The sequence below is a fragment of the Sorex fumeus genome, unplaced genomic scaffold (assembly GCF_029834395.1).
Source record: "Sorex fumeus unplaced genomic scaffold, SorFum_2.1 ptg000029l, whole genome shotgun sequence".
Taxonomy (NCBI): Eukaryota; Metazoa; Chordata; class Mammalia; order Eulipotyphla; family Soricidae; genus Sorex; species Sorex fumeus.
Genome location: NW_026606086.1, coordinates 2,330,159 through 2,357,342, shown reverse-complemented (window position 1 = coordinate 2,357,342; position 27,184 = coordinate 2,330,159). Strand labels below are relative to the sequence as shown.

The window sequence follows — 27,184 nt, the reverse complement described above, 5'->3', positions numbered from 1 at the left end:
CACTTTGGATTCCTGACCACCATCGGATTAAGTACTGAGCACCTCTGAGTGTGGCCCCCACCCCCCACTCCCGCCCGCCCAGCTGGGGGGGGGGAGATTAAAAAAAAGAAAAAGAAAAAGAAGGGGGCTGGAGCGATAGCAGAAGGGCGTTTGCCTTGCACCCGGCCGACAAGGGTTCGATTCCCAGCATCCCATGTGGTCCCCCGAGCACAACAGGAGTAATTCCCGAATGCAGAGCCAGGAGTAACCCCTGTGCAGAGCCGGGTGTGACCCCCCCAAAAAAAAGCAAAAGAAAGAAAAAGCAAAGCAGCAAAAGTTGCTCTTGGAGATGGTCTTTGCAAATCTCCGCCCAGTCCTTGGAAAAGCGTCTTCCCGCCTCCTGGATCCCCCTGGGGACCCCGGGGCCTCCCGCACCGCGTCCCGGGGCTGCCGGCCGGAGCCCGCTCGCAGCCGGGCGCGGCGGGGTGTCTGGGCCCGGCCGGGCCGGGCCGCCGGGTCACCGCAGGCAGCGCAGCGCCCGCCGCCCGCCCTCGGCGCGCCGCCGCCTCCGCCCGGCCGCCCTCCCGCCCGCCTCTGCCCCGCCTCCCGGCGCTCCCCGCCCTCGCGGCGCCGCGCCTCCTCCGCCCCGCGCCCTGCGGTGCTGCAGCTGCGGCGGCTCCAGCTGCCCCCAGATGTGGGCTGGGCAGCGGCGGCGGCGCGCGGGCAACTTTCGCGCCGGCTGCGAGTGCGGGGCCCGGGCTGCGGCGTGGCGGCCACCATGGAGGAGGCGCGGGCCGCCCGCCGCCAGCTCTGCCTCGCGCCGCTGCTGCTGCTGCTGCTGCTCCGGCCGCTGCTGCCGCTGCCGCCGCCGCCCGCCGCCCCGGGTAGGTGCGCCCGCGCCCCCTCCCCGGCGCGACTCGGGCGACGCGCGCGCGCCCCGCCCGCCCCGGGCCAAGTTGTCCAACTTCGAGGCCGGGCGGTCGCGCGGGGCGCGGCGGGCGGGCGGGCGGCGGCGGGCGGGGGGCGGGTGCCGACCCCGCGCGCCCCCCGGCGGCTCCCCGCGCGCGCCCCGGACCCGGGCCCAGTCCCCGCGGGCGGGTCGGGGAGGGGAGAGTTGGGGCGCCGGGGCGGCGGCGGCTGGGCTCCTCGGAGCCCCGGGGATCGGGTCCGGCCCCCGCCGCACCCCTCCGCGGGTTGGCAAGAGTAAGGAGAGGGGCTGCCGGGAGCCGGGGACAGGCCACCCGTGCCCCGGAGCCAGCCTCGCGCTCCGGACGCCGAGCCGTGCGGGGCGAGGCGGTGGGGGCTGGAAGGCGCACGGGAAATCGGGGCTCCCCGCGCCGCGAGTGGCGTGGCCGGAGCCCCCGCCGCCTGGATGTCGCTACATCCTGAAGGGCCGGCCTCGGGCTGGCGGTGGAGGGACTTGGCGAAGCCCGGGAGCCCCTGTCTGGATGGGACGGGTGCGGTGGGGGTGGCGCGCGGGCGCCGCGGGCCGGGGACGGAGGTCCTGCATGCGCGCTCGCGCTGCCGGAGGGGTGCATGCCAGGGGTGGGGGGCGCGGGCTCGCCGGCGCCGCAACTCCCCGTCCCCGCTGCAGGTGAGCTCCCGGGGCGCGGAGCCGAGCGCAGCCTGGCGGTCCCCGTGCGCACTGACGCCCAGGGCCGCTGGCTGTCCCACGTGGTGTCGGCGGCGCCCGGCGGGGCGGGGGTCCGCGCTCGCCGGGCCGCGCCCCCCGACGACCCCCGCGGCTCCCTCTTCTACAACGTCACGGTCTTCGGCCGAGACCTGCACCTGCGGCTGCGCCCCAACTCTCGCCTCGTGGCACCGGGGGCCACGGTGGAGTGGCAGGACGAGGCGGGCGCCGCCCTCCGCGTGGAGCCGCTGCTGGGGACCTGCGTGTATGTCGGGGACGTGGCGGGTCGCCCCGAAGCCTCCTCCGTGGCACTGAGCAACTGCGACGGCCTGGTGAGTGCGTGTGTCTCGGGCACTCCCCCAGGGTCCCCAGACAGGGGGCAGTCCCGGGGCGCGGGAGGGGCGGATCTCAGGAAGGGGGGCGTGACGTAGGAGGTAAGCCGTACACGGGTGGCGCCCTGCAGAAGCCCCCTCTTGTGGAGGGACGGCCCGCGTGGCCAGTGACGGGGCCAGAGGGCACAGTATTTATGCAGGCTAGGCAGTTCTTGGTGTCCAACGGCAGGGCGGGGGGGGGGGGGGGGCGCGGTGCAATATTTATGCAGTTGGGGGGGCGGGGCTGGGTCCTAGTGTCCAATGGCTGGGCCAGAAGGGGGTTACTTATGCAGGGGCTGGGGCCCAGCCCGGTTGCCCAATGATGGGGCCGGGGCGGGGTGATATTTATGCAGGGGGCGGGACCAGCCCTGGCTGTCCAATAGCCTCTCCGGGATACCAGTGTGGATTTTTACCGCCTGCCCATCGCTAGGTCTCAGGCCTCAGCCTTGGGGTTAGCACATCGCAATTTGTGCAAAGTGTCTCAGCTCTGTATACCTGTTTGCGCTCTGGTGTGGCCAGCACTCACGGATCTCTCAGGCCAGTGTCTTTCTGGAGGGGCTGGTGCAGCAGAAGTCTCTGGAGTGTGTGTCCCTGTGTGTTTGAGCCTGGGTTACATTTGTGTGTCTAAGACATCACCTCTCTCCCCCCCACCCTCGAGCAGAATTGACCAGTGAGGCTGAAATAATGCCCACTGAATCCTCTGCTGTCCCCTGGCTGACCGGGAGCCACGGCTTTTTCGATGCTGTGGTTTCCTGTCCGACACCAGCTGGCTCTTGGAAAAGTCTCTCTCTCTCTCTCTCTCTCTCTCTCTCTCTCTCTCTCTCTGTATCTCTCGCCAAGTGGGAGATTTGGGAAGTGTCAGCCATAGTCCCCAAAGGGCAGGCAAGAAACTTGGGGCAGAAGGTGACCTGCCCCCCCCACCTTGTTGAGAGCGATTCCCATGCTGGGGTGGTTCTGATGTGTGTGGGGGTGCACTGAAGGGCCCCTGGGGGGTGGGGGTAGAAGGAGGGATCGATGCTGGATGCTGAGGGAGGAAGCTGACATTGGCGGTGCCCGTCTGGCTGCCCAGGGGCCTGGCACTCAGCAAGCCACTGCGGCTTTCTATTTCTGAATGAGGGGTGCAGTTGTAAAGCCGACCACCAAGGGTTTGGCTCTACTTGATGCTCGGGGGTGCAGCCCCTCTGGGCTCCCTCTCAGTCTCCCCAGTCCTCAGCCCCCTCCTGTTGCTGCAGGCCTGGCAATTATACTGGCCCCCCAGCACCGCTGCTGCCAACCCACCGCCGCCGGCTGCACATTCTTTTTATGGAGCTACAGGAAATGTCACTTGTTGCTTTGAAAATCCCAGTTGCGGTGAACTGGATGTCATTTAGAGTTCTGGGGAGGAATGCAACGAGCTATAAATGTCTTTGGGGAGGGTGGTCTGGGAAAACCCTTTGGGGTTCCTGGGGTGTCTCCAAGGAGTCTCCTCGGCTTCCTGGACTGGATCTGATTGCTCCCTGGAGCGGAGTTTTGGCAATTACAGGCAGTCTGCGTCGTGGCCTTGGGGGATAAGCAAGTGATGGCTGAGTAAGAGGATGGGTAGAGGCGAGAATTTGGCCAGGATCCAGAACACAGGGCTTCCCCGTCCCCCCTCCCCCTTATACACACTCATGCCTCCTGATGAATTTCTAACGGGGAGTCTGTGGGGGAAAGGCTTGGCCATAGTATCATTCATTCATTCTGTCCCTTCACTCATTCATGGGTCCAGCAGAGTTATGTCTGTCTGGGTTGAGGGGGTGCTGCGTGGGCTCAAGGGGCAGCTGATGGCTCACTGCACAGAGCCAGGACTAGCCCCTGAGTCCCACCAGGGGGCGCTCCTGAGCACACAGCCAGGAGCACACCCACCCCCCACCCCCAGCACCACCGGGGTGGGGGGTGGTGTCCTGAGCCCAGAGCCAGGAATCCGCCCTCTAACCCCCACCTTCTGCCTCTAGATATGCCAAATCCCTTTCCCACAATGACAACAAAACACCAAAGCTGCGCCTGGAAGAGGGCTTGAAGCTCGCCTGAGTGTCCTTGGATGTGGAGACAGTTGTGGCCTTTGAGACAATTTCTGTTTTTTTTTTTTCCTCTCCCCCACCTTCCATCTTTCTTGATTTGGTATCTGTTAATTCCTTAGTCCCTCTCCAGAACCACTTTTTTTTTCCCCACTTATTTGTTTTTCGAACCATCCCCAGCTGTGCCCAGGGCTTATTCCTAGCTCTGCACTCAGGAGTCACTCCTGGCAGTGCTTGGGGACCATGTGGGATGCCAGGGATCAAACCTGGGTCAGCTGCATGCAAGGCAAGCACCCCCTCCCCATTTTACTATCACTCCAGTCCCCGTTCCTTAACCCTTTAAGCCCTTCTGTGCTTTAGTAATGAGCCCACTGGCTAAGTTGGGGGGGGTGTTATGGAAGGGTCTTCCTGTCCTCAACCATAGAGAAGGAGCCTCATTCTGGTATTGCACCCTGACAGCGGTCAATTTTGGTACTTCTCTTCTCCACTAAGTCATGGGCCTCTCCCCAAGCAAGTTCTATGAGGAGTGAAGCTTGAGCTGCTCACAATCTAGACTGTGAGTCGAGGGGTGGGGGGGGAGAGGGCTGGGGGATTCTGCTCCCCCAAATCAGGCCACAGGCAGAATTGTGCACTCAAGAAAAAGACCATGTGGGTCACAAGGATCTGTCTACCCCATTGTTTCTGAAGAAACGGTCACATTTTCAGGGTATTGACTGGGGTCGCCCTTGCTAGGATTGCCAGCCCGGCGGTGCTGTGTGGGAACTGCTTCCATGGAGGTGAGCATCTTCCCCGCGTGCCTTCTCTCCAGACCTGATGCTCCATGTGCATGAGAGAGGCTCCCAGGACAGTTCAAACTCACCTTTGTGTGAAGCACAAGAAATAGTGAGGGAGATTGCGGTGAAAGGGTTTGCTCCACACAACCTGGGCCACGTAGGGTTGGGCAAGTTTCCCATCATCCTTCATTCTCAGGACCCCAGAGAAGGGGGAGGTGAAGAGAACACAGGGGCGAAGGCACTTGCATGTGCTTTACTCTAAGCACCACCAGGGGTCACTGCTGAGCACTGAGCACAGAACTGGGACTATCCTCCAAGCACCACCAGGGGGTATTCCTGAGCACAGAGTCAGGAGTAGCTGCTGAACACCGCCAGTTGTGGCCCAGTGTCCTCTTACACTGCCCAGAAGGGCCAGAGCTATGGTTCAGGACTTGAGCAGAGACTTGGCAAGTGTGAGCCCCAGAGTTTGATCTCAGCACCTCAGGATACTCTTCTTCCCTCTCCTGCAACTCTCTGGGGAGCTCCGACCCCAGGAGCACTGCTGGGAGGGTCTCATAACAATAAACAATACAAACCTAGGAGAAATCTGCTGGCATGAAAAACATTTTCAGCAAGAGAATATAGCAGGCAGGGTACTTGCCTTGCATATGGGCGATCTGTTTTTTTCCTTGTTTGTTTTTGCTTTGGGGCCACACCCGACAATGCTCAGGGGTCACTACTGGTACTGTACTTAGGAATTACTCCTGGTGGTGCTGTGAGATGCCAGAGATTGAACGCAGTTCAGCTGTGTGGAAAGCAGATGCCCTACCTTGAGGGCTCCAGCCTGCCATCTGGGTTTGATCCCCAGCACTCCACAGGGTCCCCTGAACCCCTGAGCACAGACCCAGGAGTAATCTCCAAGCACCACTAGGGGGCGCTTCTTAGTGAAGAGCCAGGAATCAGCCCTGAGCACTGCAGGCTGTGGCCCCAAAACAAACCAAAAAGCAACTTTGGGTGGGGGGATAAAGAATTAGGAAAGGGGATAAGGTCAGTTGCATACAGCTGACCCCAGTACCACCTGATTCCCTGTCCCCCCAAACCACTGCCAGGAGTGATCCCTGAATACAGGTGAGGGTAGCTCCTGAATACCCTTGTGGGAGCCCCAGTTTCCATCCTTGAGCACTGAGCTGGAAGGAGCTCCTGAGAACCTCATCACTGGTACCCCAGCCTCTAACAGTGTGACTTCTGAGCACTGAACCAGGAGTAGTCCTTGCGCACAGCCAGGTGTGACCCAGCCTTCCACTAAACCAAAAAGGAAACAAAAGAATAAAAGGGAGTTTCTCTACTTCCTTGGTCTTATCTGGGGAGGGAAGCTTGTGGCGTCTGGGTTCATATATCTGCTCTTAGTAGGGTTCATATATCTGCTCTTAGTAGGGTTCATATATCTGCTCTTAGTAGGGTTCATATATCTGCTCTTAGTAGGGCTCATATATCTGCTTTTAGTAGGGTTTATATATCTGCTCTTAGTAATCTGCCTCCACTTGAGGTGCTCTCACCTCTCTTTGGCTTTTTACTTTTCTTGTCAAGGAGACTTAGATAAAGTGGCAGATCATCAATGTGCAGGAACGTTCTCTCCTAGGACTGTTTTCAGAGAGCCTGCTTCAGGCCTGGCTGGATCCAGGGGCTCCAGGCTGGCGTCCGTATCCATTCTCTTGCAAGGCAGGTCTCCTCTCTGTGACATCTCCTCACATTGGGGGCCTTTCCTGCCACCTGCTTCCCTTCCCTTCCCTCCCCTCCCCTCCCTTCTTTTCCTCTTCTCTCCTCTCTTACCCCAACTTAGTTCTCCAGACTCACTCAAGTGCCGCCAGAGGCTTCTGCAATGGCAGGGTTGAAACTCAGACTCCTGCATGCAGTGCTCCTGCGTTCTGCCCACAGATACCATGTCCCAGCAGCCCTCAGAAAAAGGACATTCCTGGAGCTGTTACCCTGGGAGAATCAACCAAGTCTAGGTTGCAGAGTCAGGGTGCACGCACAGTTCCCTGGCTGTAGCAGAGGTGGGTGCAACAGCCATGTGAAGAGCTGGTCCAAAAGCATGATCCAGAGATGTCTGGGCTTCCTGAGAAATGAGGGGGTGGGGCGCAGAGAAGCCAGCCAGCTTCGGGGGTGCCCACCACCTTCTTGGGGTTGTCAAGAGCTTGAGGAGTGGACAGCCTTGATGCCCTGGGCTCTGTGCGCAGTGGCAGAATGGCCTCGGGAGGGCCCAGGAGCCCAGCTCAAACTGATGGAGCCATGGTGGAATCCCAGTCTCCCCTCTTTTTGTCTTTAGTGAATGAGACAGTCTGGAGTTGTATGTAGGAGTGAAAACTCTTAGGGATGGGAGGCCATGTGGGTTGAGTCATTCCTGAATGGGCTCAGAGGTTCAATCTGCAAGAGAAAAAAAAAGTTTTTGTTTGTTTTTGGGCCACATCCAGCAATGCTTAGGACTCCTAACTCTGAACTCACAGGTCACTCCTGGTGGGGCGCAGGGGACCATATGAGGTGCCAGGGGTCGAACCCATGGCTACATGCAAGACAAGCACCTTATCCTCTGCACTATCTCCTCAGCGTCCGTACCCGTCTTTCATTACCTGCCTTCGTTTGTTTGCTGCTCAGGCAGCCTGGGTAATCCTCAGCTGCTAAGAACACAGCAGAGTATGTGGTCTATGGCAGAGAGAGAGAGAGAGAGAGAGAGAGAGAGAGAGAGAGAGAGAGAGAGAGAGAGAAAGAGAGAGAGAGAAAGAGAGAGAGATCAAAAAATGTGCTGCACATTCTTATCTGTGAGTATGTACCTGCACGTGTGTGTGTGTTTGTGTGTTCATATCTGCTTGGACCACATGAGCAAGCATGTACCTATGTGTGGGGTGTGCACATGGTAGCACTGTAGCGCTGTCCTCCCGTTATTCATTGATGTGCTCGGGCAGGCACCAGTAACATTTCCATTGTGACATTGTGAGACTTGTTGTTACTGTTTTTGGCATATCAAATACGCCACGGGGAGATTGCCAGGCTCTGCCATGCAGGCGAGATACTCTTGGTAGCTTGCTGGGCTCTCCGAGAGGGACGGAGGAATCGAACCCGGGTCGGCTGCATGCAAGGCAAACGCCCTACCCGCTGTGCTATCGCTCCAGCCCGTGCACGTGGTAGTGTATGGAAACATTTGCACACATCCTTTATACCATGTGAGGGAGCATAATGCACATGCATGTGTCTGGAATGTGACACACTGTGGGGCACCTTTCCGTGTTCCAACGGAGGGAGCATGTGTACTTGGGTCCTTGGGAATGGTGCTTGCTTGTCTGTAGGAGCCGGCATGAGAGTGTGTGAGCGTGTCAGGTACGTGAAGATATGCACACCTCTGCCCACAACCTGTGTGTGCCTTGGGAATCTACGAGAGTCTGTGCAGGGGCATCCCTAGGTACCACTGTGGGTACGTGTGTGCATGTGGCCATGTCTATGCCATGTGCCTGGTGCCACGTGGACATGCGTGCGCATGCATGCATGGAAATAGCTGCAGGTGTGTTTAAAATGTGTGTATGCTTCCTCAAGGAGCATGTGAGCAAGACTGAGTGTGCACAAACATGTTTAAACATGCACAGATATGCACACACCCCTGGGTGGGCATGGAAAGTGTGCCTGTGTGTACACATGTGGGGTGACTCATGTTTCTGCCTGTGTCATGAGAGTGCAAGTGAGAGTGCGTGCCCATGTGTCATCTGTGTGCAGGTGTGCCTGTGTCTACACCTCTGCTGTAGGAGCATGGAGTGCATGTATGCGTGCAGACGTGTGCATGTCCTGGGTATGGACGGATAGTACAGTGGCTAGGGCATTTGCCTTGCACGTGGCTGTCCCAGGTTCATCCATGGCATCCAGATGGTTCCCCAAACACAGCCAGGAGTGATCCCTGAATGCAGAGCTGGGAGTCAGCCCTGAGCATCACTGGGTGTGACCCCAAACCAAGTACCAAATCAAACAAACAAAACTATGTGGTATGTCTCCTGCTTGCCCGTGGGAGGGCATGTGTACCTGCCTGCGTGTGTGCGTGATGTATATATGTCACATGTGTGATATGTGTACCTGTATATCTGCCTGACGCCTGTGGGACTGTGTGTGCTTATATGCATGGAAATTTGCACGTGCATGTGAGTACATGCCTGAGTGTAAATACACATGTGCCTGTGGGGCTGTGCACGTGCAGAGCCACATGCCTTGTGTGTGTGTGCATACATGTGTGTGGAAACAGGCATGTAGAAGCCCCTGCAAGCACGCATGTCCGCAGATAAGGGTGCTGTTTGGTTGCTGTTTCTGTGACAGGGGCTTCCTGCTTGGGGGGGGCTGAGGCAGGGGGAGGTGTGAGGGGAGGGGGCCTCCTCCTCACCCCCCCAACCTGGAGGGGCCTCTCACCAGGCTGCGTCTGTTTCATATTAAATGTCAGCCGTCCACTGGGTCTGCCGCGCTGCCATTAATATGGAGAAGTGATTACTGAGCTTGGAGCCGGCGCCTCGGATGCATCCATGAATTTCAATTATGCTGTACGGCTCCAGCCCTGCAGGACGGGAGCGGACACGATGCATAGGGAGCCCGGGCCCCCAGCACCCAGACAGTGGTGGGCAAAGGGGTGCTTCTCTTCCCTTCAAGCCTTCCTCTTTTGAATGGGGGGAGGGTCTCTTGCCATGTAGGAGACAGGGGTCATTTCTGTATTTCACGTTTCGGGGCACCACCATGTATCCGGGACCTTTAGTGTGACTGAGATCCTGGGACTTGCCTGTTGCAAAGGTGCCACCAAACCTAGCCAGAGTCCTGGGAGGCAGCCATTTCTCACGCCTTGTTAGTACTGCTCACTTGGGTCTCAGTGGCTTCTCTGCATCATTTATTTTGGGGGGAACTGACTCTCTTTAGGAAGTGGCAGGTGGTACAGTTCTCCCTCCAGGTAAATTCTCTGTCTCTGTCTCTCTTTGTGTCTCTGTCTCTATCTCTGTATCTGTCTCCTCTCTCTCTCTCTCTCTTTCTGCCTCTCTCTCTCTCTCTCTTGGTTTTGAGGCCACACCTTGTGGTGGGTGATCAAGGATCACTCCTGGCTCTGTGCTCATGGCTGACTCCTATTTCTATGCTCAGGGATGACTCCTAGCTCCATGCTCATGGCTGATTCCTGACTCTATTGTCAGGGATTTGTCCTAGCTGGGTGCTGGGCGATCATTCCTGGGGGGACTTGCAGACCCTAAGTGTTGCTGAGGATTTTCTACACTTTGGTTTGCTGCGTGCAAGGCAAATGCCCTAACAGATGTCTCATCTTTGCAGCCTCCAGGGGTGAATCTTTTTTTTTTTTTTCATTTTTTGGGTCACACCCAGTGGTGCTCAGGGGTTACTCTTGCTCTGCATGAAGGAATCATTCCTTTCAGTGCTCGGGGGACCATATGGGATACTGGAGATCAAACCCGGGTCAGCCATGTGCAAGGCAAATGCCCTCCCCACTTAACTGTCCCTCCAACCCCTAGAGGTGAATCCTGAAGGTCCCACATATGGAACCCATATGGGTTCCTGTGACTCCCCCCAGGTAAAGATCGCCCCTGCTGTGTCTGCAGAGAGCCAGGTGAGTACGTGGCTGTGGCCAGAGAGAAAGCATCTGGAGTGGGTGCGTCTTTGAGACGCAATCCCTGGCACCATCGAGGGTTCCCAGAGCACAGAGCCAGGAGTAAGCCCTGAGCACAGAGGTAAGATCAGTCCCACGCACAGAACCAGGAGTTTGCTCCAAGTGCAGAACCAGGAGTGACCTTGGAGCACAGAACCCAGAGTGAGCTCCGAGCACAGAGCCAGGCGTCAACCCTAAGCATAGAGCTGGGAGCAATTCCTGATCACGGCCATGTGTAGCTGCCCCCTCCAAAAGAAATCACATCAAATCAAATCAAATAAACACTCGAGGTTCCAGAAAGATTGCACAGGGGGAGGCCTTACATGTGGCTGACCCAGGTTTGATACATAGCACCCTGTAGGGTCCCCTGAGCACCATCAACTATAACTGATGACTCTCTGTTTTCTGTATGGCTCCACAGTGACTGGGATGGACTGAGACCTTTGGACATACTACGAAGATTGCATGCATGTGTATACCACGGTTTGCTTTTATTTTTTGGGGGGTCTTCCAAGCAGGCCATGAACGAGCTTGTCGATTCAATGGAGGGTGAGCTGCATGCAAAACATCCCCATTGAGTGTGTTTTTTGGGGGGAAGGCAGCCTCTCCCAGCAGTGCTCAGGGCTTACTCCTGGCTCTGCACTCAGGAATCACTCCTGGAGGGCTCAGGGGTCCATATGGGGTGCCAGGGATTGAACCCAGGTTGGCTGCATGCAAAGCAAGTGCCCTCCCCCCTGAACTATCGTTCTGGCCCCTGGTGGATCATACTCTAGTTGTTTGCAAGTTCAGCGAGATCGTAAATTCTGTTTGTTTGTGTGCATGCTGAGCTTCTTGGCCCCTGCAGGAACAGGCTTCATTGTAAAACAAGAGGCTCTGGGGTGGGGGTGGGGGTGTGCATTATCCCACACACTGGCCATTGAAAATTGGGTATCACTTTGGACTCCCTCCAAACGGAACTCTAGTGGTTCCACAGTGTCTGTGGGGCTTCGTTTCAGGAGTCCTGATGATTTCATGGTCACCCCACAAAGCGACCATGAGATCAGACCACCCACATCCACCGCTGTGCTTGGCTGATTGAGTTCTCTCAGGAAGCAAAAACATCTGTGAGCACCAAAGAGCTAGGACAGGGGTGAAAGTGCTGACCTTGCACCTGACCAACCTGGGGTCTGTCCCTGGCACTGCTGCAGGTCCCCTGAGACTCACCAGGAGTGGTCCTTAGGCATAGAACCAGGAATTAGCCCTGAGCACAGAGCCAGGACTGAGACCTGAGCACAAAGCCAAGAGTTAGCCCTGAGCAGAGTTAGGGATGGCTCCCAGGTTGTCAGGAGCAAGCCCTGAGCATGGAGTCATGAGTCCACCCAGAGCACAGAGCTGAGAATCATCTCTGAGCACAAGGTCAGGTATGACTCCCAGGCGGTCAGGGCTGAGCCCTGACCAGAGTCGGAAGTCAGTCAGACCACAGAAGGAGTGACCGCTGAGCATAGACAGTAGGAAGCCGGGAGCACCGCCAGGTGTGGCTCAATCCTCCCTGCTCCAATCTGTGTCTAACTTGACCCTTTCAGCTCAAACACAGGCTTGGCTACTCTTGAAATGAGACAGTCTGAGTTCAGAGGCTCCTTATGTATAAAATTACAACAGGTTTCAGAGAGTGCTTTTGTATTTGTCTTATTTGCCTTTGTTTGCCTGTTTTTGGGTCACACCTGGTGATGCTCAGGACTGACTCCTGGTTGACTCCTGGCTGACTCAGTGCTGACTGCTGGCAGGACTCAGGGGACCATATGGGATGCCAGGGATCAAAACCTAGTCAGCTGTGTGAAGGCAAACACCCTCCTCACTGAACTATTTTCTTTAATAAGTCTTGGGGCTGGAGTGATAGTACAGAGGGGAAGGCATGTGATTGATCCAGGTTTGAGCCCCTACATCCCATATGATCCCCTGGAGCACTGCCAAGAATGATCCCTGAGCCAGGAGTAACCTCTGGGCAGTGGGGAGGATACTTGCCTTTATCCTGGCTGACTTTGGTTTGACCCCCAGCATCCCATAGTGTTCCCCGAACCAGCAAGAGCGAGGAGTAAACCCTGAACATAGCAGGGATGTCCCTCCCCCCCCCAAAAAAAAAAGAAAGGAAGAAAAAGAAAGAAAGAAAGAAAGAAAGAAAGAGAGAAAGAAAGAAAAAAGAAAGTTACTATCACTTTTGTTCTTTTGTTTTGTTGGCCACATCTGGCAGTGCTCAGGGCTCACTCCTGGCTCTGTGATATTCTCCTGGCAGGGTTCAGGGAACCATATGGGATACCGGGGATCAAACCTAGTCAGTCATGCCCATGACAAAAACCTTCCCTGATGTCCTATCTCTTTGGGCCAGTCATTGATTTATTTAGCGCCACTCCTGGCAGTGCTCCGGGACCCTCCGTGGCAGGGGATGGATCTGAATCTTTCGCAGGTGAAGCCTGTGCCCCAGTTCCTGGAGACAGCTCCCCCATGCTTTTTTATTGCTTCATTATTTTGTAAAAGAATGTGACTACGTGTGAGCCTCACGTTTCGTTTCAGTCCCCCGGGACTGTTCTGCACTATCTGGCGGTATTTCCTCCTTTTGCTGGGCTTCTTCCGAAATTTCCTTGTCACATCTGTGTCTTCGTTGGGCTGAATTTCAGAATTGTTTTGTCAGGTTAGAAACCGTTCCCCTGAATATAATTGACAGTAAAGTAAATGGAGGGATTGTTCAAGGCAGAATTGACACCATTTAAAATGGTTACCGGGAGCATGGGCCGTTTTCCGATCGTTCTCATTCTGCTTGGCTGTCGCTCCCTCCAGAAACCGCCTGTCCCCTGGTTCCTTCTCACTAACCAGGGTCGCAGAAAGGATTTACCATGACAGGAAAGCGATTGATTTTCAGATAATCCCTTTTTATTCAGCGACCGGATTGAACTCATTCTCTCTAATCCAGCATGCCGGACCACCCTGGGATTTCCCAAGGCTACAGTGCTCCGATGTGTCAATGGTGACTCGGATATACTGGTGCCTCCTTTCAAAGTTGCACCTTCCAGAACCTTCTGGGAGATGCTAAGTGGGCGTGGTGGCTTTATGCATCAGTGTGGATGCCTACCTTACAAGGGCACAACCCTGGACACGCCCTTTAGGGCTTGCCCCATAGAGACATACCCCATTGCTAAGCCCCCTGGGTATGCCCCCATATTCATGCTTCTGTACCTGCTCCAGGGATACGCCCCCATAATATATGCAGTGTATTCCCCTCAATGCTTGTCCATTACCCTCATGGACATGCCCCAAGGGACATGCCCATTGGGTCCCCCCACACCTTTTGGGGCACCCCCATGGACTTGAGCTTATGGATATTCCTCCATAAATACTCTTCACAGGCTCGCCATGGCCCCGCTGCCGCTGTGTCTGCACAGTGCTCCCTCATGGACTAAGAAAGATGCCCCGGGAAGCGACCTGCTTCCGAGTTTAGCTTTGGAAGTTTCCCTTACTGTCCCCTGAAGGAGTCAGAACCCTTCCTCCCCTTCCTTCCATGCTTCACAGCCGTGTCATCTTGCAGTTGGGCTGCTGCCACTTTCCAGCCCCTCCTGTGGGGAAGTGGCCTTGGTGGCGGCTGCCCAGCACTTAGTGGAGGAAGGTGTTACCGCAGCCTCGCCGCGGCTTTTGGTGGTGCAGACCGGATCCTAGAAAGCCCGGCGGCCATGGGGTGCCACCATCACCTGCTAGGGTCCTCTCTTCTCTGCGTCAAGTCACTGAAGCCCACGCCCATCTGGCAAGGGACCTGCACCCTTCTTTACCTTTGTCCTGACCTACATCTACACCTGGGGGGCAGCGCCAACCGCAGTCAGATGGTGCGTAGCTAAGGCAGGACTAAGAGTCACTGTTGATGTCAAGAGCATTATGGGTTGGAGAGAGGTGCTTGCCTTGCGTGTGGCCAGTCCAAGTTCCATACCTGCTACCACAGAGGGTCCCCCAGCACCGCCAGGAATGATTCTTGAGTGCAAAGCCAGAAGCACAGAGTCAGGAGTGATCCCTGAGCACAGAGTCAGGAGTTAGCTCAGAGTACCACCAGGTGTGACTCAAAAAAAAAAAAAAAATCCCAGCAATCCTGAGAATCTGTTTTTGACATGTAAAACACTGTTTAAAGAAAAAATAAAAACAGGGCAAGAGCTATAGCTTTGGGGTAAAGATGCTTACTTTGGATGCAGTTGGCCTGGATTTGATTCTCCACATCACATGGGGTCCCCTGACCCCCAGCAGGAGGGATCCCTGAGCACCGCCAGGTGTGTCCTCAAATGAAAAAACAACAAAAAACCCAGGCAATCTTGAAAATCTGTTTTGACATGGGAAAAACAAAACAAAACTAAACCAAGGACCAGAGCAGAGAGGGCTCTTACCTTGCATATGGCCAACCTGGGTTCAATCCCCAGCATTCTATATGGCCCCCTAAGCACCACCAGGCCTGACTTCTGAGTGTAGAGCCAAGAATCAACCCTGAACATCATTGGGTGTGCACCCTCCCCGAAATTAAAAAAAAAAAAAGGCCTGAGGGCTAGCTTTAGGGTAAGGCACTTGCTGTGCATGCAGTTGATGTGGGTTTGATCTTTGGTACTGCACAGGCTTCCTCTGAGCCCTGACAGGAGGACTGTGCACAGAGGCTGAAGTGAACCCTAAGCACTCCCTAGGCACTGAGGAGCACCCCCATATACACACACCGAATGCTGATTCCCTCTGGTTCCTAGATGGGTTCATGGCCCAGGAACCCTGGAGCTGGATATTTACGTTTGGGTGTTAACCTCTTGTTGCTGAAACTTGGGGTTCTGTGCTGACAGGTGATGCCTCCCTATCTCCTCTTCCTCCTCTCATGCTGACTGGCCTTCCCTGAGGCTGGCTTTGTTCCTCCTGGTCAGCTACTCCGGGCCTCCCTCCTTGATTGCATCTCCTTCCCCAGGTTGTGGAAAAACAATTCAATATTTTCTTTTCTTTTTTTTTCCTTTTGGGTCACACCTGGTGATGCACAGGGGTTACTCCTGGCTCTGCACTCAGGAGTTACTCCTGGCGGTGCTCAGGGGACCACATGGGATGCTGGGGATCAAATCCGGGTCGACTGCATGCAAGGCAAACGCCCTACCCGCTGTGCTCTCTCCAGCCCCCACAATTGGATATTTTCAAGTATGACTCTGTTGATGCTTTGCATTCCCCCCCACACACTTCTTTCTATTTGAATTTTTAAAAAATGTTTGAAATTAATATAACACTGGGCAGAGGAAGGACCTCAGCAACCCAGTGTATGCCTTGCATACACAGATCTGGGCTCAATCCCTAGCTCTGTAAAAGAAAAGAAAGTGCAATAAAATAAGAGGAAAATAACCTTGGCGCCATGCACAGGGAAATCCCCCCTTGGGTTTGATGCTTGAAGCTTCTAGAAATTAAAAGGTTGTCGCTCTCACTGTTTGCTAATCTGTCACTTTGCTCCTTTAGCTGTAGTGGAAGTAAATTTCCCTCCACTCAAGCCTGTTCATGTATTTGGGGGGAAGTTTTCCCCCTCTGGGATGTGGCTAGTGAGTGGGTTGTGGTTCCAAAAGAAATACATTCACTTCCTTTATTCAGGGAGTTTGTTTTACTGGGAGTCCAAAGTGTAGGCTGAAATCTTTCTTTTTTCTTTTTTTCCCCTTATGTGGCCTCGCTCTTGCTTCTGCGAAATGCATTTACAAGTGTCCCCCCCTTTACTCCAGATGCGTATTCATGATGAAGCATGGGTGGTTCTGATTGTGCCCTGGCCTGGGTTTGATCCCCGGCACCACCTAGAATTCCCTAAGCCCTGCCAGGAGTGATCCCTGAGCACAGAGGCAGGAGTAAGCTCTGGGTGCAGAGCCAGGAGGCCAACCTGAGCATGGCCGCTGTGTGCCCCAATTCCTCCTGCACACACCCTCTCAAAAGGGAAGCTAGTTTCTTCAGGTTGCAAATGTAGGATTAAACAGGAAAGACCTTCCCCCTTTCTTTCTAGATTTTTGGACAATAGCTGTCAGTGCTCAGGGATTACTCCTGGTTTTGCACTCAGGAACCACTCGTGGTGCTGGGGAGGGGGGGCATAAGGAATGCTGAGGATTTGGTGTAGATTGGCTGCGCACAAGGCAAGCACCCTACCTGTTGCACTAGTGCTCGGCCTGTTAGGTGCTCCTTTTTGTATCTTCCTGTTTCCCATCTTCTGCATTTCCATGATCTCTTTGATAACTTCTTGGGTGGGTGAGGTTTCATGGGACTAATGAAACTACCTCAGTGCTGGTGGGTCTTCCCTCCTCAATCCTTCCCTCCTCACTCTCCCTCCTTTCCTTTCTTCCATCAGTGCATCTCCTCAAAGGATCTTTGTCCGGACTGTGGAGAGAATCTCACAAAGAGTGCTTGGTTCCCAGAGGGCCACAGCAGGCCATCACAGGGCAAGTGAGAGAGATCTTAAGGCAGACCCATCTGTTAGGAAAGTACACCTTTGAGCCCAGAACCTCCACTGGTTCGGTAAACTCGGGCCCGGCTCCTCGTTTGGGGAGGGCTGCTGGCGGGTGGCCCCCATTGTGTCTGGAAGCGCCTCTCCACTCCGTGTGGCATCTTGGGGACCCACCTGGGTGCAGTGTCCTTGCGCCTGCAGAGACCCGTCAAGCAAGCAAGCTCCTCCCCCCATCTCAGTTTCAGTGACCCTTCGTGGGGAAAGAACTGGCCAGTGGCAAGGGGGGGCTCCTATCTGGAGCTAGAGCACGGCCTGCCAGGAAACTGCTGGTGTTGGTGAGGGGGTGGGACTGATTTGAGGGGGGATGGCGAGGGGCGGGACCATTTGCTTGGGTGGGTCTGGTGATGGGGCAGGGCTTGCCTGGAGATGTGACTCGGGGTGGTGCTGATTCTGGTGGTGGGCCTTGGGAGGTCCCCAGCTGGTTACTGAGGGTGGAGCCCCTACCTGCTCAGTGCTGGGTGAATGTTACTCAAGGGAAAGATTTCACGCGTTTCTAGCGAAGCTGGGAGAGCTGCACGGTCTGCCTTCCTGCGAGCGGGTCTGCACCCGCACCCTCACACACCTCCCTAAAGGGGCCCCACAGCTCCAGTGTCTGCACCTGCACCCTGACACCCCCCCTAAAGGGGCCCCACAGCTCCAGGTGTCCTTGGCCACCCCCGCCCTGCCCCTCTAATCTCAGTTCCCAAGGACTTTGGGAGACTTTCCCTGTGGCCAAACGGTACTTCTCATCTTCAGTTCAAAACTTTCTGTCTGTCCCAGGTGCTGTCCTCTCAGCCTACCCTACTGTGCTGAAGCCTTAATTTGTTTCATTTTTGTTTTGGGGTCACACCTGGCCAGTGCTCAGGGCTTACTCCTGGCTCTGTGCTCAGGGATCACTCCTGGCAGGCTCAGGGCACCATATGGGGTGCCGGGGATAGAACATGGGTTGGTCACATGCCAGGCAAGTGGCCTACCTGCTGTACTACCACTCTGACCCCTGGAGTCCCTATTTCTGTGCAAGGTCAAAGCAGGTGGGGGTGAGGTGGGAGATGGCTCACAGAGCAGGGGTGCATGCTTTGCCTGTGGGAGACACCCCAGTCCAATTTTCACATGTTGCTCTTCTAGCTCCAGGACAAGGAGAGAGGCCTGAGCATCACTGGGCAGGCCCTTTCCTGCCTTGGAAAAGTTGGTGGTGGAGACAACTGTGATGGGGTGTATATGTGTGAGTGTGTGTGTGTGTGTGTGTGTGTGGTTGTTACAGAAAGATGTGACGTGAGGCCATGCAGCCACTTGCTATCAGTGGTCCTAGTTCCTGGTCCTGGTTGTTTCCTCTCAGTGTTGCTAAGAGGAACCTAAGAGTGAAAGCACTTGGAACCGTAGAAGAGTGCCACGCAGAACTTCATCACTCTCCAGTCCTTTGGGATGGGGGTGGGGGTGAGAGCTCCTCCCCCTTCCTTGCTCTGGGGGAGGGCCCCAGCCATGACTGCTCCGAAATGGAATTCTTGGGTCAGATGAAGGGGAACAGATGTTTACTGGACGACGCCAAGAACCGCTGACATCACCAAGAGCTCGTCAGGACATAGACTGGAGCCCGGAACCCTTCACTCTGTCTCTTGGGCACAGCATTACTAGGGCTTGCGCCAGGACTGGGGGCAGACAGGCGCATGTGGGCACGCGCACACACACACACACACACACACACATACATGCACGCACACACACACACGGACGCAGCACACATGTTCCAGCCGACCCAGGATTCCTCCCCACCTGTACACAATTACCCATGATATGGGAACCATTTCCAGCCTGAGCGAGTACAAAGCCTTGGTGGGGCCGGCAGGGAGGGAAGCCCAGGCTGTGGTGGGCTGGAGCAGGCTGCGCCCAGAAGAGGTTCTGGGGGAGTGGCAAACTGGGCGAGTGGCGGTTGGGGAGTGGGGGCGGGCGAGAGGTATTCTAGTTCCATCATCCCCACTGGAGAAACGCTGTCCTCAATGGGATCTTCAGCTGTGACTGGCAGCCTTTGCCCCGTGATGTGCTCGAGGCTCTCCATCCCATCATGACTCCGACCTCCGGCCAGATTCTGGCAACTGCAAAGGGGAGAAACCTGGTGGGCCCAGGCCTCCGGCAGCCACGCAGACTCCCCAGCAGACTTCCCGGCTCCATGTCCCCGTCGCTGGTGCCAATCACTGAGGCGAGGTTGAATTGGGTCTCGCTTTGGGCCAGTCACTCCGGCGGGACTAAGGGGTGAACTTCTGCTGGCCACACCTGGCCACGTGACTGCCCTCGAGGATGGGTGCTGTCAAGCTTTGAGTCAGTCAGCTGGGATGGAGCTGAGGGGTCAGGGTGGGGAGGGCGGGGAGGGCTGGGCCAGGAGCCAGTGGGCATTTCTGGATTCTGTCTGTCTCTGTCTGTCACCCTCGCTGGAGCTCTTGCTCTTGGAACCTACTTGGGAAATGTGGAGGGGCTGGAATCTAGGCATGGGGCACTTCAAGCTTGAGGGAAGCTAGCAGGGTGGGGTCCTGTCTCTTGGGGGCCTGGGGAGGGAAATAGCTGGGCTGGGGCTTGGAGTGGGTGTTTGTGGGGTCCCTGTGCTGGTGTACAAGACATCCTAGAGTTGAGATCCCAGATTTATTTGGCTACTAACCCTTTTCCAAAGCCCAAACAAAAATCCACCAAAAAACGCTCAGCGCCCAACCCCTTCCCCCCAAATTTAACCTTCTGGGGGGTGACTTTGGGGCCATATCTGAAGGTGTCATGCCTTGGGGATCAGATGTGCTGGGGATCTAACTGAGCCTCTCCCTGTCACCCCAAAGGTTATTGCCCCTTTCTTTTTTTTTTTTTTTTTTTTGCTTTTTGGGTCACACCCGGCAATGCACAGGCGTTACTCCTGGCTCTGCACTCAGGAATTACTCCTGGCGGTGCTCAGGGTACCATATGGGATGCTGGGAATAGAACCCGGGTCGGCTGCGTGCAAGGCAAACGCCCTACTCGCAGTGCTATCACTCCAGCCCCAGTTATTGCCCCTTTCTGAGGTCATCCCCAGGTGTTCTTGGGGCGCTGACACTATCATTTGATTTGGAGGAGTCTGTTATGAGGTAGAGCTGGGAAGGGCAGGTCCTTCCAAAGTCAAAATGAAGGTTGAGGGATGTGGGGAGTTATGGGAACTGTTTCAATTGGATAAAGGTCCAAAGAAACGTTTGTTCCTCAGTCTTCTGCTTCTGCCAGCTCCTTGTTCCCCACCATCTCCCCTCGCTCCCTGCAAGTCCGCACATTGCACATTGCAATGTGCAAATGAAAGTGTGCAAATGATTTGATGTGCACACGAGTCTCAGGCATAGAGACCAGTGTTTGTGTGGTAGAGACTGAGTGGTGATGGTTGACAGTTCTTCTGTGTCTGTGTGCGCTGCGTGGGTGTTAATGCACATGGGGTGTGTGTGGTTGATTGTGGTGGCCCAGAGCAAGCACATATATGGACATGTGCACACATGATGGATGCACACGTGTATGTATATGTGATGAATACATGAAAAGTGATGCATATACGTGATACATGTATACACATATGGTAGATGCATGTGTGCATACACATGATGAGGTGCTGTGTGAGGTTGTTCACCTGACTTCAATATGTGCCTGTACATGGGTAAACATTTACAGTCCATTGAGAGGTCCGTGGTATGCACACAGGCATTCATGCATCTATGTCCATGTGCCTGCATACCTACACATGGCTCATGGAGAGGCACATGGCATACACAGGTGCACACACTAGCTTACACACACACACACGACTGTACTGTGATGCATGTGGTGTGTACACACATGTAGACACAGATTTGCATGCACACACAAGTCCCTGCAGTGTGCTGAGACAGGTGCGTGCACATGGGTGAGTGCATTGCTGAGTGTGTGGCACGCACTCAAGTGTACATGCATGTGTGTCATGCAATGTCTTGCAGGGCATGTGGTGAACACGCTCACTCATACGTACACACCCATGAACATGCATGAGCTCACTCGGTTCATTGCAAGGTGGGAGGCATGTGGTGTGCACACAGCCATGCCTGTGGGTGCATGCATGAGCACTTTCTGCGACACATGGTTGTCCAAATATACATGTGTGCAAGGCATGCAGAGCATTGAGGCTTGCCTTATGCACTCGGTTGCCCATACATGAGCACATTCAGAGCTTGTGCAGATTGTGGGGCCTGTGGCAGGCGCCTCCGTGTATATGCAGACCCACACATGGACACACATAAGCACATGGGGTGTGCCCAGAAGTACATTCCATTCTCTTCAGGCACAGGAGTGCCAGGGCTGCTTCTCACCCTGGAGTGGGGGCGACTCTACATTCCTCAGGAAGCCAGGAAGGACCCTTGAGGGTGGGGATCTGCAGGGGCACCTTTCCTAGATGCCCCCCTGTCCCCACAGCCCCTCACCTTCCAGCCAGCCTCCCAGACAGCCCAGAGTCCCCCAATGGCTTTGCAAAGGTGGCTGCCCCTGCTGGCCCTGCCTCGTGCCTGTCCCGTCTGCTCGCTCTCCCGCGCCGGCTCCCTCCTCTGCGCACCCCCTCCCACCTCTGTCTGGCTCTGGCCGGCCTTGCCTTCCTCTCCTGCCGTTTTAATGAGGGCTTGGCCTCCCATGCAGCCGCCGCTTAATTAATAAGCTCTGGGCGCAATTCTGCAGCCGCACCGCCCATATTCTCTCTAACTAATTGGAAGAGGCTCGTTAAGCCGAGATGAATGGCTTCTGCAGGCGCTGTCCAGGCTGGGGAACCGCACTCAGGGGCTGGGAGGGGTGCAAAGGGCATCTGGGGGGGGGGAGCTCTCTGCTGTGGTCAGTGCAGTCCGAAGATCCTTGCACGCATCCTCCCTTCCCCCCACTGATGATCGTCAGTGGGAGGACTTACAGGTGGGATGGTGAGGAGATGGAGAGTCAAGCTCCACTTGACCTTCCAGAACCTTCCATGATCTTATTTGTCCCTCCCCTCTCAGATTGCATCCCTACTTCTCCTACTATTCTGGGTGCCCTGAGCCAGATGTGTCCCAGCACAAAGTTTGTCCTGTAAACATGTGCATCATGTTTGTTCTGAGGTGATGTCAGTTTCCCGCCCACTTGTCACCTGGTTTGACCCCCTGCTCGCCAGATCCCCTGCGCCAGATTTGGGGGCTCCCTCCCTTTGAGGTGAATGCTGTAGACTATCACCAGCATGAGGTCAGGTCATCCGGGAAGGGCCCTGAGCATCCCAAGCAAAGCAGAGCAAGTCTCGGGGCCTGCGGTAGAAGGTGTGTGGGTAGGACAGGGTGCCGAGCCTGTGGGGAGGAAATGCCTGCACGTATCTGGGGCCCGTCGGTATCTAGGGCCAAGGGTGTTGGTGGCTGCTCCTCCCCTGATGGTGGCTGCAGGGCACAACCAGCGCCACCAGCCCTGGGTCTCCGGGAAAACCCAGGTTTGCACTTTTGCTTTTCTTGGAATTGTGACTCAAGCATGTCTGTGATTAAGACCAAAGAGAGGGGGTGTTGCTCCTCATTCTCAGGCATGCAGGGGTGTTGGGTGTGGACAGCAAGTCCTCAGGGACCCCCAGAGGAGGAGTCTCTGCGGTCCCTCCTCTCTGAATGGTGGGGGCAGGCATCAGACAACCCACCTCCTGGGACACACCCTATTCTGGGTCTCCTGTTTCTGGGGGAGACTTGTGCTCCTCACCCACAGTGTAGGTGGCAGAAATTGGAGCTCAGAACAGACAATTCCCAGCAGGCCAGTAGAGTGGGGTGCAACTGCATTAGGCTGCCATTTGACCGGTTTTCAGGGTCATCTTAGAGCCAAGAAGGGATTTAGGAGGAATAACCAGAAAACCTGGCTGAGGGAGGAAGTTGGGGAGCAGCCAGCTGCAGGCACCAAGTCCCCCCCCTCAAATCAAGTGTTAGGCCCTGGGTGCTTACAACACTTCAGCACTTCAATGTCACTAAGATTCAGCCCCCAAGTGGTCCGAGTGATAGTACATGGGTAGGGCACTTGTCTTGCATGTGGCCCATGTAAGTTCCATCCCTGACTGCCTATGTGGCCCCCAAGCACTGCTAGGTTGACTCCTGAGTGCAAAGCCAGAAGCACCCCTGAGCATTCCTGAGCATCGCTGGATGTGGTCCCCAAATAAAAACAAACAGAATCAGCCCCAAGATCTTCCCCTTGCTGGTATTTACCCTTATTTACGCTTTTGCTTGATCCACTTTCCCTTCCACTTCCACTCTTCCCCAGAGTCAGTCCTCTCTGCCGAGTTGGACAGGACCCCAGAGTCTGCTTGGACACTGGGAGTGGGGGATCCCCCACTGTTCTTGCGGCACATTCTGCATTAGGTCTCCTGTTTTGAGGCCAGCTGGGCTCCTGTGATTCCTCTCTGGGCCCTGGGAGTGAATCTTCTCTTGGAAGTTTCTCTGGGGTTTTGTTACAGTGTGTCAGGCTTGGGGACTCTATCTTGCTGTAACTTTGAGCTGTGGGAATCTCTTGCTCAAATGTGTCAGATTGTGGAAGCTCTCTTGCTACAATATAACAGGCTGTGGGAATCTCTTTTGCTATAGTGAGTCAGGCGATGGAAATCTTTATTCTGATATGCTCGTGTGTGGGAATCTCTGGCTACAGTGTAGCACGGTTGGGAAGCTATCTTGCGAAAATGTCAGGCTGTGGGAATCTTTGCTACAAAGTGTTGGACTGTGGGAATCTCCTTCATGGGGGTGGGGGAGCTGGGATTGGATACTCATTGCTGCCACATTGTTTCCTTCCTGCCTGCCCTTTGCTCCTTCTGGGCTTTGTTCCATGGGGCTCTGGCTTCCTCCTCTCCCTGGACACCCGCACACCCCCCAAACCATAGCATGCTCTCTGGCCCTACCTACTGGGACCTCCTCTTGGGCCCTGCTGAGCAAGCTCCTTCTCCACTCCACTTGCACCCCAGATGGAGCATAGCCTTTCTGGGGGCTGAGGCTGCTCCCCTGCGGAAGGACTCCCAATTCTGCTCAGCCTGCTAGAATGGGTGCTTGGTGGAGTGGGTAGCAGCACCTGTTGAGCCCTACAGAAGATTCCAGAAGCAGTGGCCGCCTTAGGTAAGCCCCAAGCCCCCCTGCTTCATGGTAGGGGAACAGAGGTGGGATTCCAGGAGTTAGCAAGAGGTAGGTGAGACCAGAGACAAACAGGGTGGAGGAGTGGCAGAGTCGGGGAGGGGTGGAGGAGGAAGATGGACTGGGGGAGGGGCTGAGGCAGGGGGAGGGGCAGGGAGGGGAGGGAATACTGGGCACAGAGTAGCCGGCAGACCTGGCACTAAGGGGGATTTGGGGGCTGGATCTCCGATGCTGTCCGGATTGGGGAAAGACTCCTGACTAAAGTCAGGCTCCTTGGAAGGTTCTGGCCAGCTGGAGAGGATTCTTTCTGGGCGGTCTGGGGTTTGGCTCCCCAGGCTGTGCTGGAGGAGACAGGAGAGGCAGCGCTAATGGCGGTGGCTGGGGGTCTTGGCGGGGGCGGGGGGGAAGTCAGCGTTAGCAGATGTGAGGGGCAGTCCCCCCTCCACCGGAGCCAGGGGCAGGGGCTGGGTGATACCAGTTAACCCAGGGACTGGGTCTGGGTGACCATGATCCATGGGGAGGCACACATCTGTTACCCCGCATCTGTAAGGGGGTGCAGAGTGCAGTGGGCGGGGCTGCCGAGAGGGACGCCTCCCTCCAAGACCCTGGGGGACTCAGTGTGCAGGAAGACGTGGTGCTGGATCAGAACCACTCGGGTTTGCCAAGGACGGGGAAGAGGCAGCGAGTGTCTGGGACCACGTAGGCGGGGAGCAGCCTCGCCTCCCTCCCCCGAGCCCCTCCCTTTGTCTCCTGCTCACTTAGCTCAGCCTTGGCGCCCACCCAGCTCCAGGGAGACAAGACGTGGCAGCCAGGAGCGGTCGGCCGAGAGCCCCAGATGGCTGGGGAGGCCGAGGGCTGCACCCACCAGCCAGTCAAGGAGATACAGGCACAGGGACTGGCTGGGAGGGGACAAGTGGCCATAGATCCAGAGGCAGCTTCTGCCTGCCGGGCTGGGGGACTGCAGGAGCCCAGTCTCTGCTCTGGTCAGCCCCGCCTCAAGCTCTGAGTGCATGCGTGGATGTGGGTATGTGTTTGTGCATGTATGTCTGTAAGTACAGGGTGTGAGTGTGTGTATGTGTGTGGTTACATGGTGTGTGTCTTTGTGTCTGTGGGTATGGGATGTGTGTATGTGTGTGGATATGAGTATGATTGTGGATACGGGGTGTGTGAGTGTATTTCTGTGCATGGATACGGGTGTGTGCGAGTGTACAGGTGTGGGCATATATATATGTGTATGCATGGATATGGGTGTGTGTATATGTGTGTGGAGACAGGTGTGTGTTTTTATGCGTGTGCATGGATATGGGGTGTGCATGTGTGTATGAATATGGATATGGGTGTGTGTTGGTATATGTATGTGTGTGGATATGGATGCAAGTGTATGTGTGTGCATGGATATGGTTGTGCACATTTATGTGTGTAAGTCTACATGCATGGATATGTGTGTAGATCTATGTGAATGTTTATCTGTATTGCATGGATACCATGTGTGGGTATGGGTGTATGTACTTGTATGTGCATAGATATGAGTATGTACTTGAATGCATGGATACGGGTGTGTAAGTATGTACATGGATGGGCATGGATATGGGGTGTGCATCAGTGTGTGTGCGTGATATGTGTGAGTATATGTGTGTACATGGATGTGGGTGTGGGTATATGTGTGTGCATGGGTATAGGTGTATGTGTGTATGATGTGTGTGTGCATGATGTGGTGTGTGTGCATGCTGTGGGTGTGAGTATATGTGTGTTGCTTGATACAGGTGCATATGTGCTCATGTGTATGTGTGCAGGTGACTGATTAGATAAGTGTGTGGTTGTGTGTGTGTGTGCATGTGTGCTTATATGCATCTGCCAAGGAATGTGGTATCTAGATGAATGACTGTGTTCACAAGTGACTGCAGGAGTACTTAGAACATCATGGGAGGGTTTGTGGGGGTGATTAGCACACTGCAGTGGGTCTGTGGGGTGGGTAGCACATCAGGGGAGGTCTGTGGGGGTCCTTAGCACAGGGGGCGGTTGGCAAGATAGGGTTCCCATGTACACACTTGTACTCTGCCCGCCATTGTTGTGAGTGGCCGTGAGTCACACACACATAATCATGGTGCAGATGCATGACTGTGTTTACATGAGTGTGTGGTTTTGTGCATGCGCGTGTGGCTGCATGTGTGTAGATGAGGTTCTGCAGGGATAATTAGTACAGGGTGGGGGGAGGGGTACTGTGAGGATAGTTAGCACTTCACAGGGGTCTGTAGGGGTAGTTAGCACATCGAAGAAGTAGTTTGCACATCTAGGGGTTCTTTGGGAGAATTATCTCATTGCTGGGTCTGTGGGGGTAGTTAGCACTTCATGGGGTCTGAGGGGAAGTTAGCACATAGCAGGGGGTCTGTGGGGGTAGTTAGCATATCTCAGGGGTCTGTAGGGGGGTACTTAGCATTTCCTGGGGGTCTGTAGACTAGTGCATTGCTGGGTCTGTGGGGTACTTAACCTTCCTGGGGGTCTGTGGGGTAGTGCATTGTGGGGTCTGTGGGGTAGTTAGCATATCCTGGTGAGACAGGAGTGCCCCCCACACTTACATTCTGCCCACTGGTGCTTGACTCCTGTCTGCCTGCTGGGGGGGGAGGGGCATGCCCACAACCTTCCCCATTGGCATTCCCCCATCCTCTCCCGGTACTGCCGAGCTCTGCCCACCCCCATGTGCCTGCCCATGAGCAGGGGGAAGCGGGTACACTGGCATTCTCCACACAAACCCTCTGTAGGACTAGCGGTGGTGGGCAGGGGTCTGGGTCTGGGATACACGTGTCTGGAAATAGGGCCCCAGGGAGAGAGATGGACACATGTCAGAGGTGACAGGTGTCAAGGCCCTGGGGCCAGCACAGAGTCCAAATGTGCCAAGGTCTCTTACAAGGTCACTGTGGCTGAGGCACATGGCAGACATTGCTGGAGGGTGTGGATGCTGAGAGTCCTGCTGCTCCTGGCTTCCAACCCTGCATGCTTTAGGTATTGTCAGGATGTGGCACAGCCACGTGCCTGGGGGAGTTCCTGCTGGTGTGTCCTTTATACCTCCTTTGTGCTTCTGCCCAACACAAGTCTAAGCCCCCAATAGCTCTTTTTTTAAAAACAATGGGGTAGAAAGGGATTTGGGCTACTCCAGCAATGCTCAG

At 55.4% G+C, this 27,184-nt stretch overlaps 1 protein-coding gene across 1 annotated transcript in view; it reads left to right on the top strand.

Moving 5' to 3' along the window:
- Positions 1-690: 690 nt before the first annotated feature.
- Positions 691-27,184, top strand: part of ADAMTS2 (ADAM metallopeptidase with thrombospondin type 1 motif 2) — a 102,418-nt gene continuing 75,924 nt past the window's right edge. The window contains exons 1-2 of the mRNA XM_056115704.1: positions 691-863; positions 1,574-1,941. Coding sequence (XP_055971679.1) covers positions 758-863; positions 1,574-1,941 — 474 coding nt within the window. The 5' untranslated portion in view covers positions 691-757. The remainder of the gene's footprint in view (positions 864-1,573; positions 1,942-27,184) is intronic.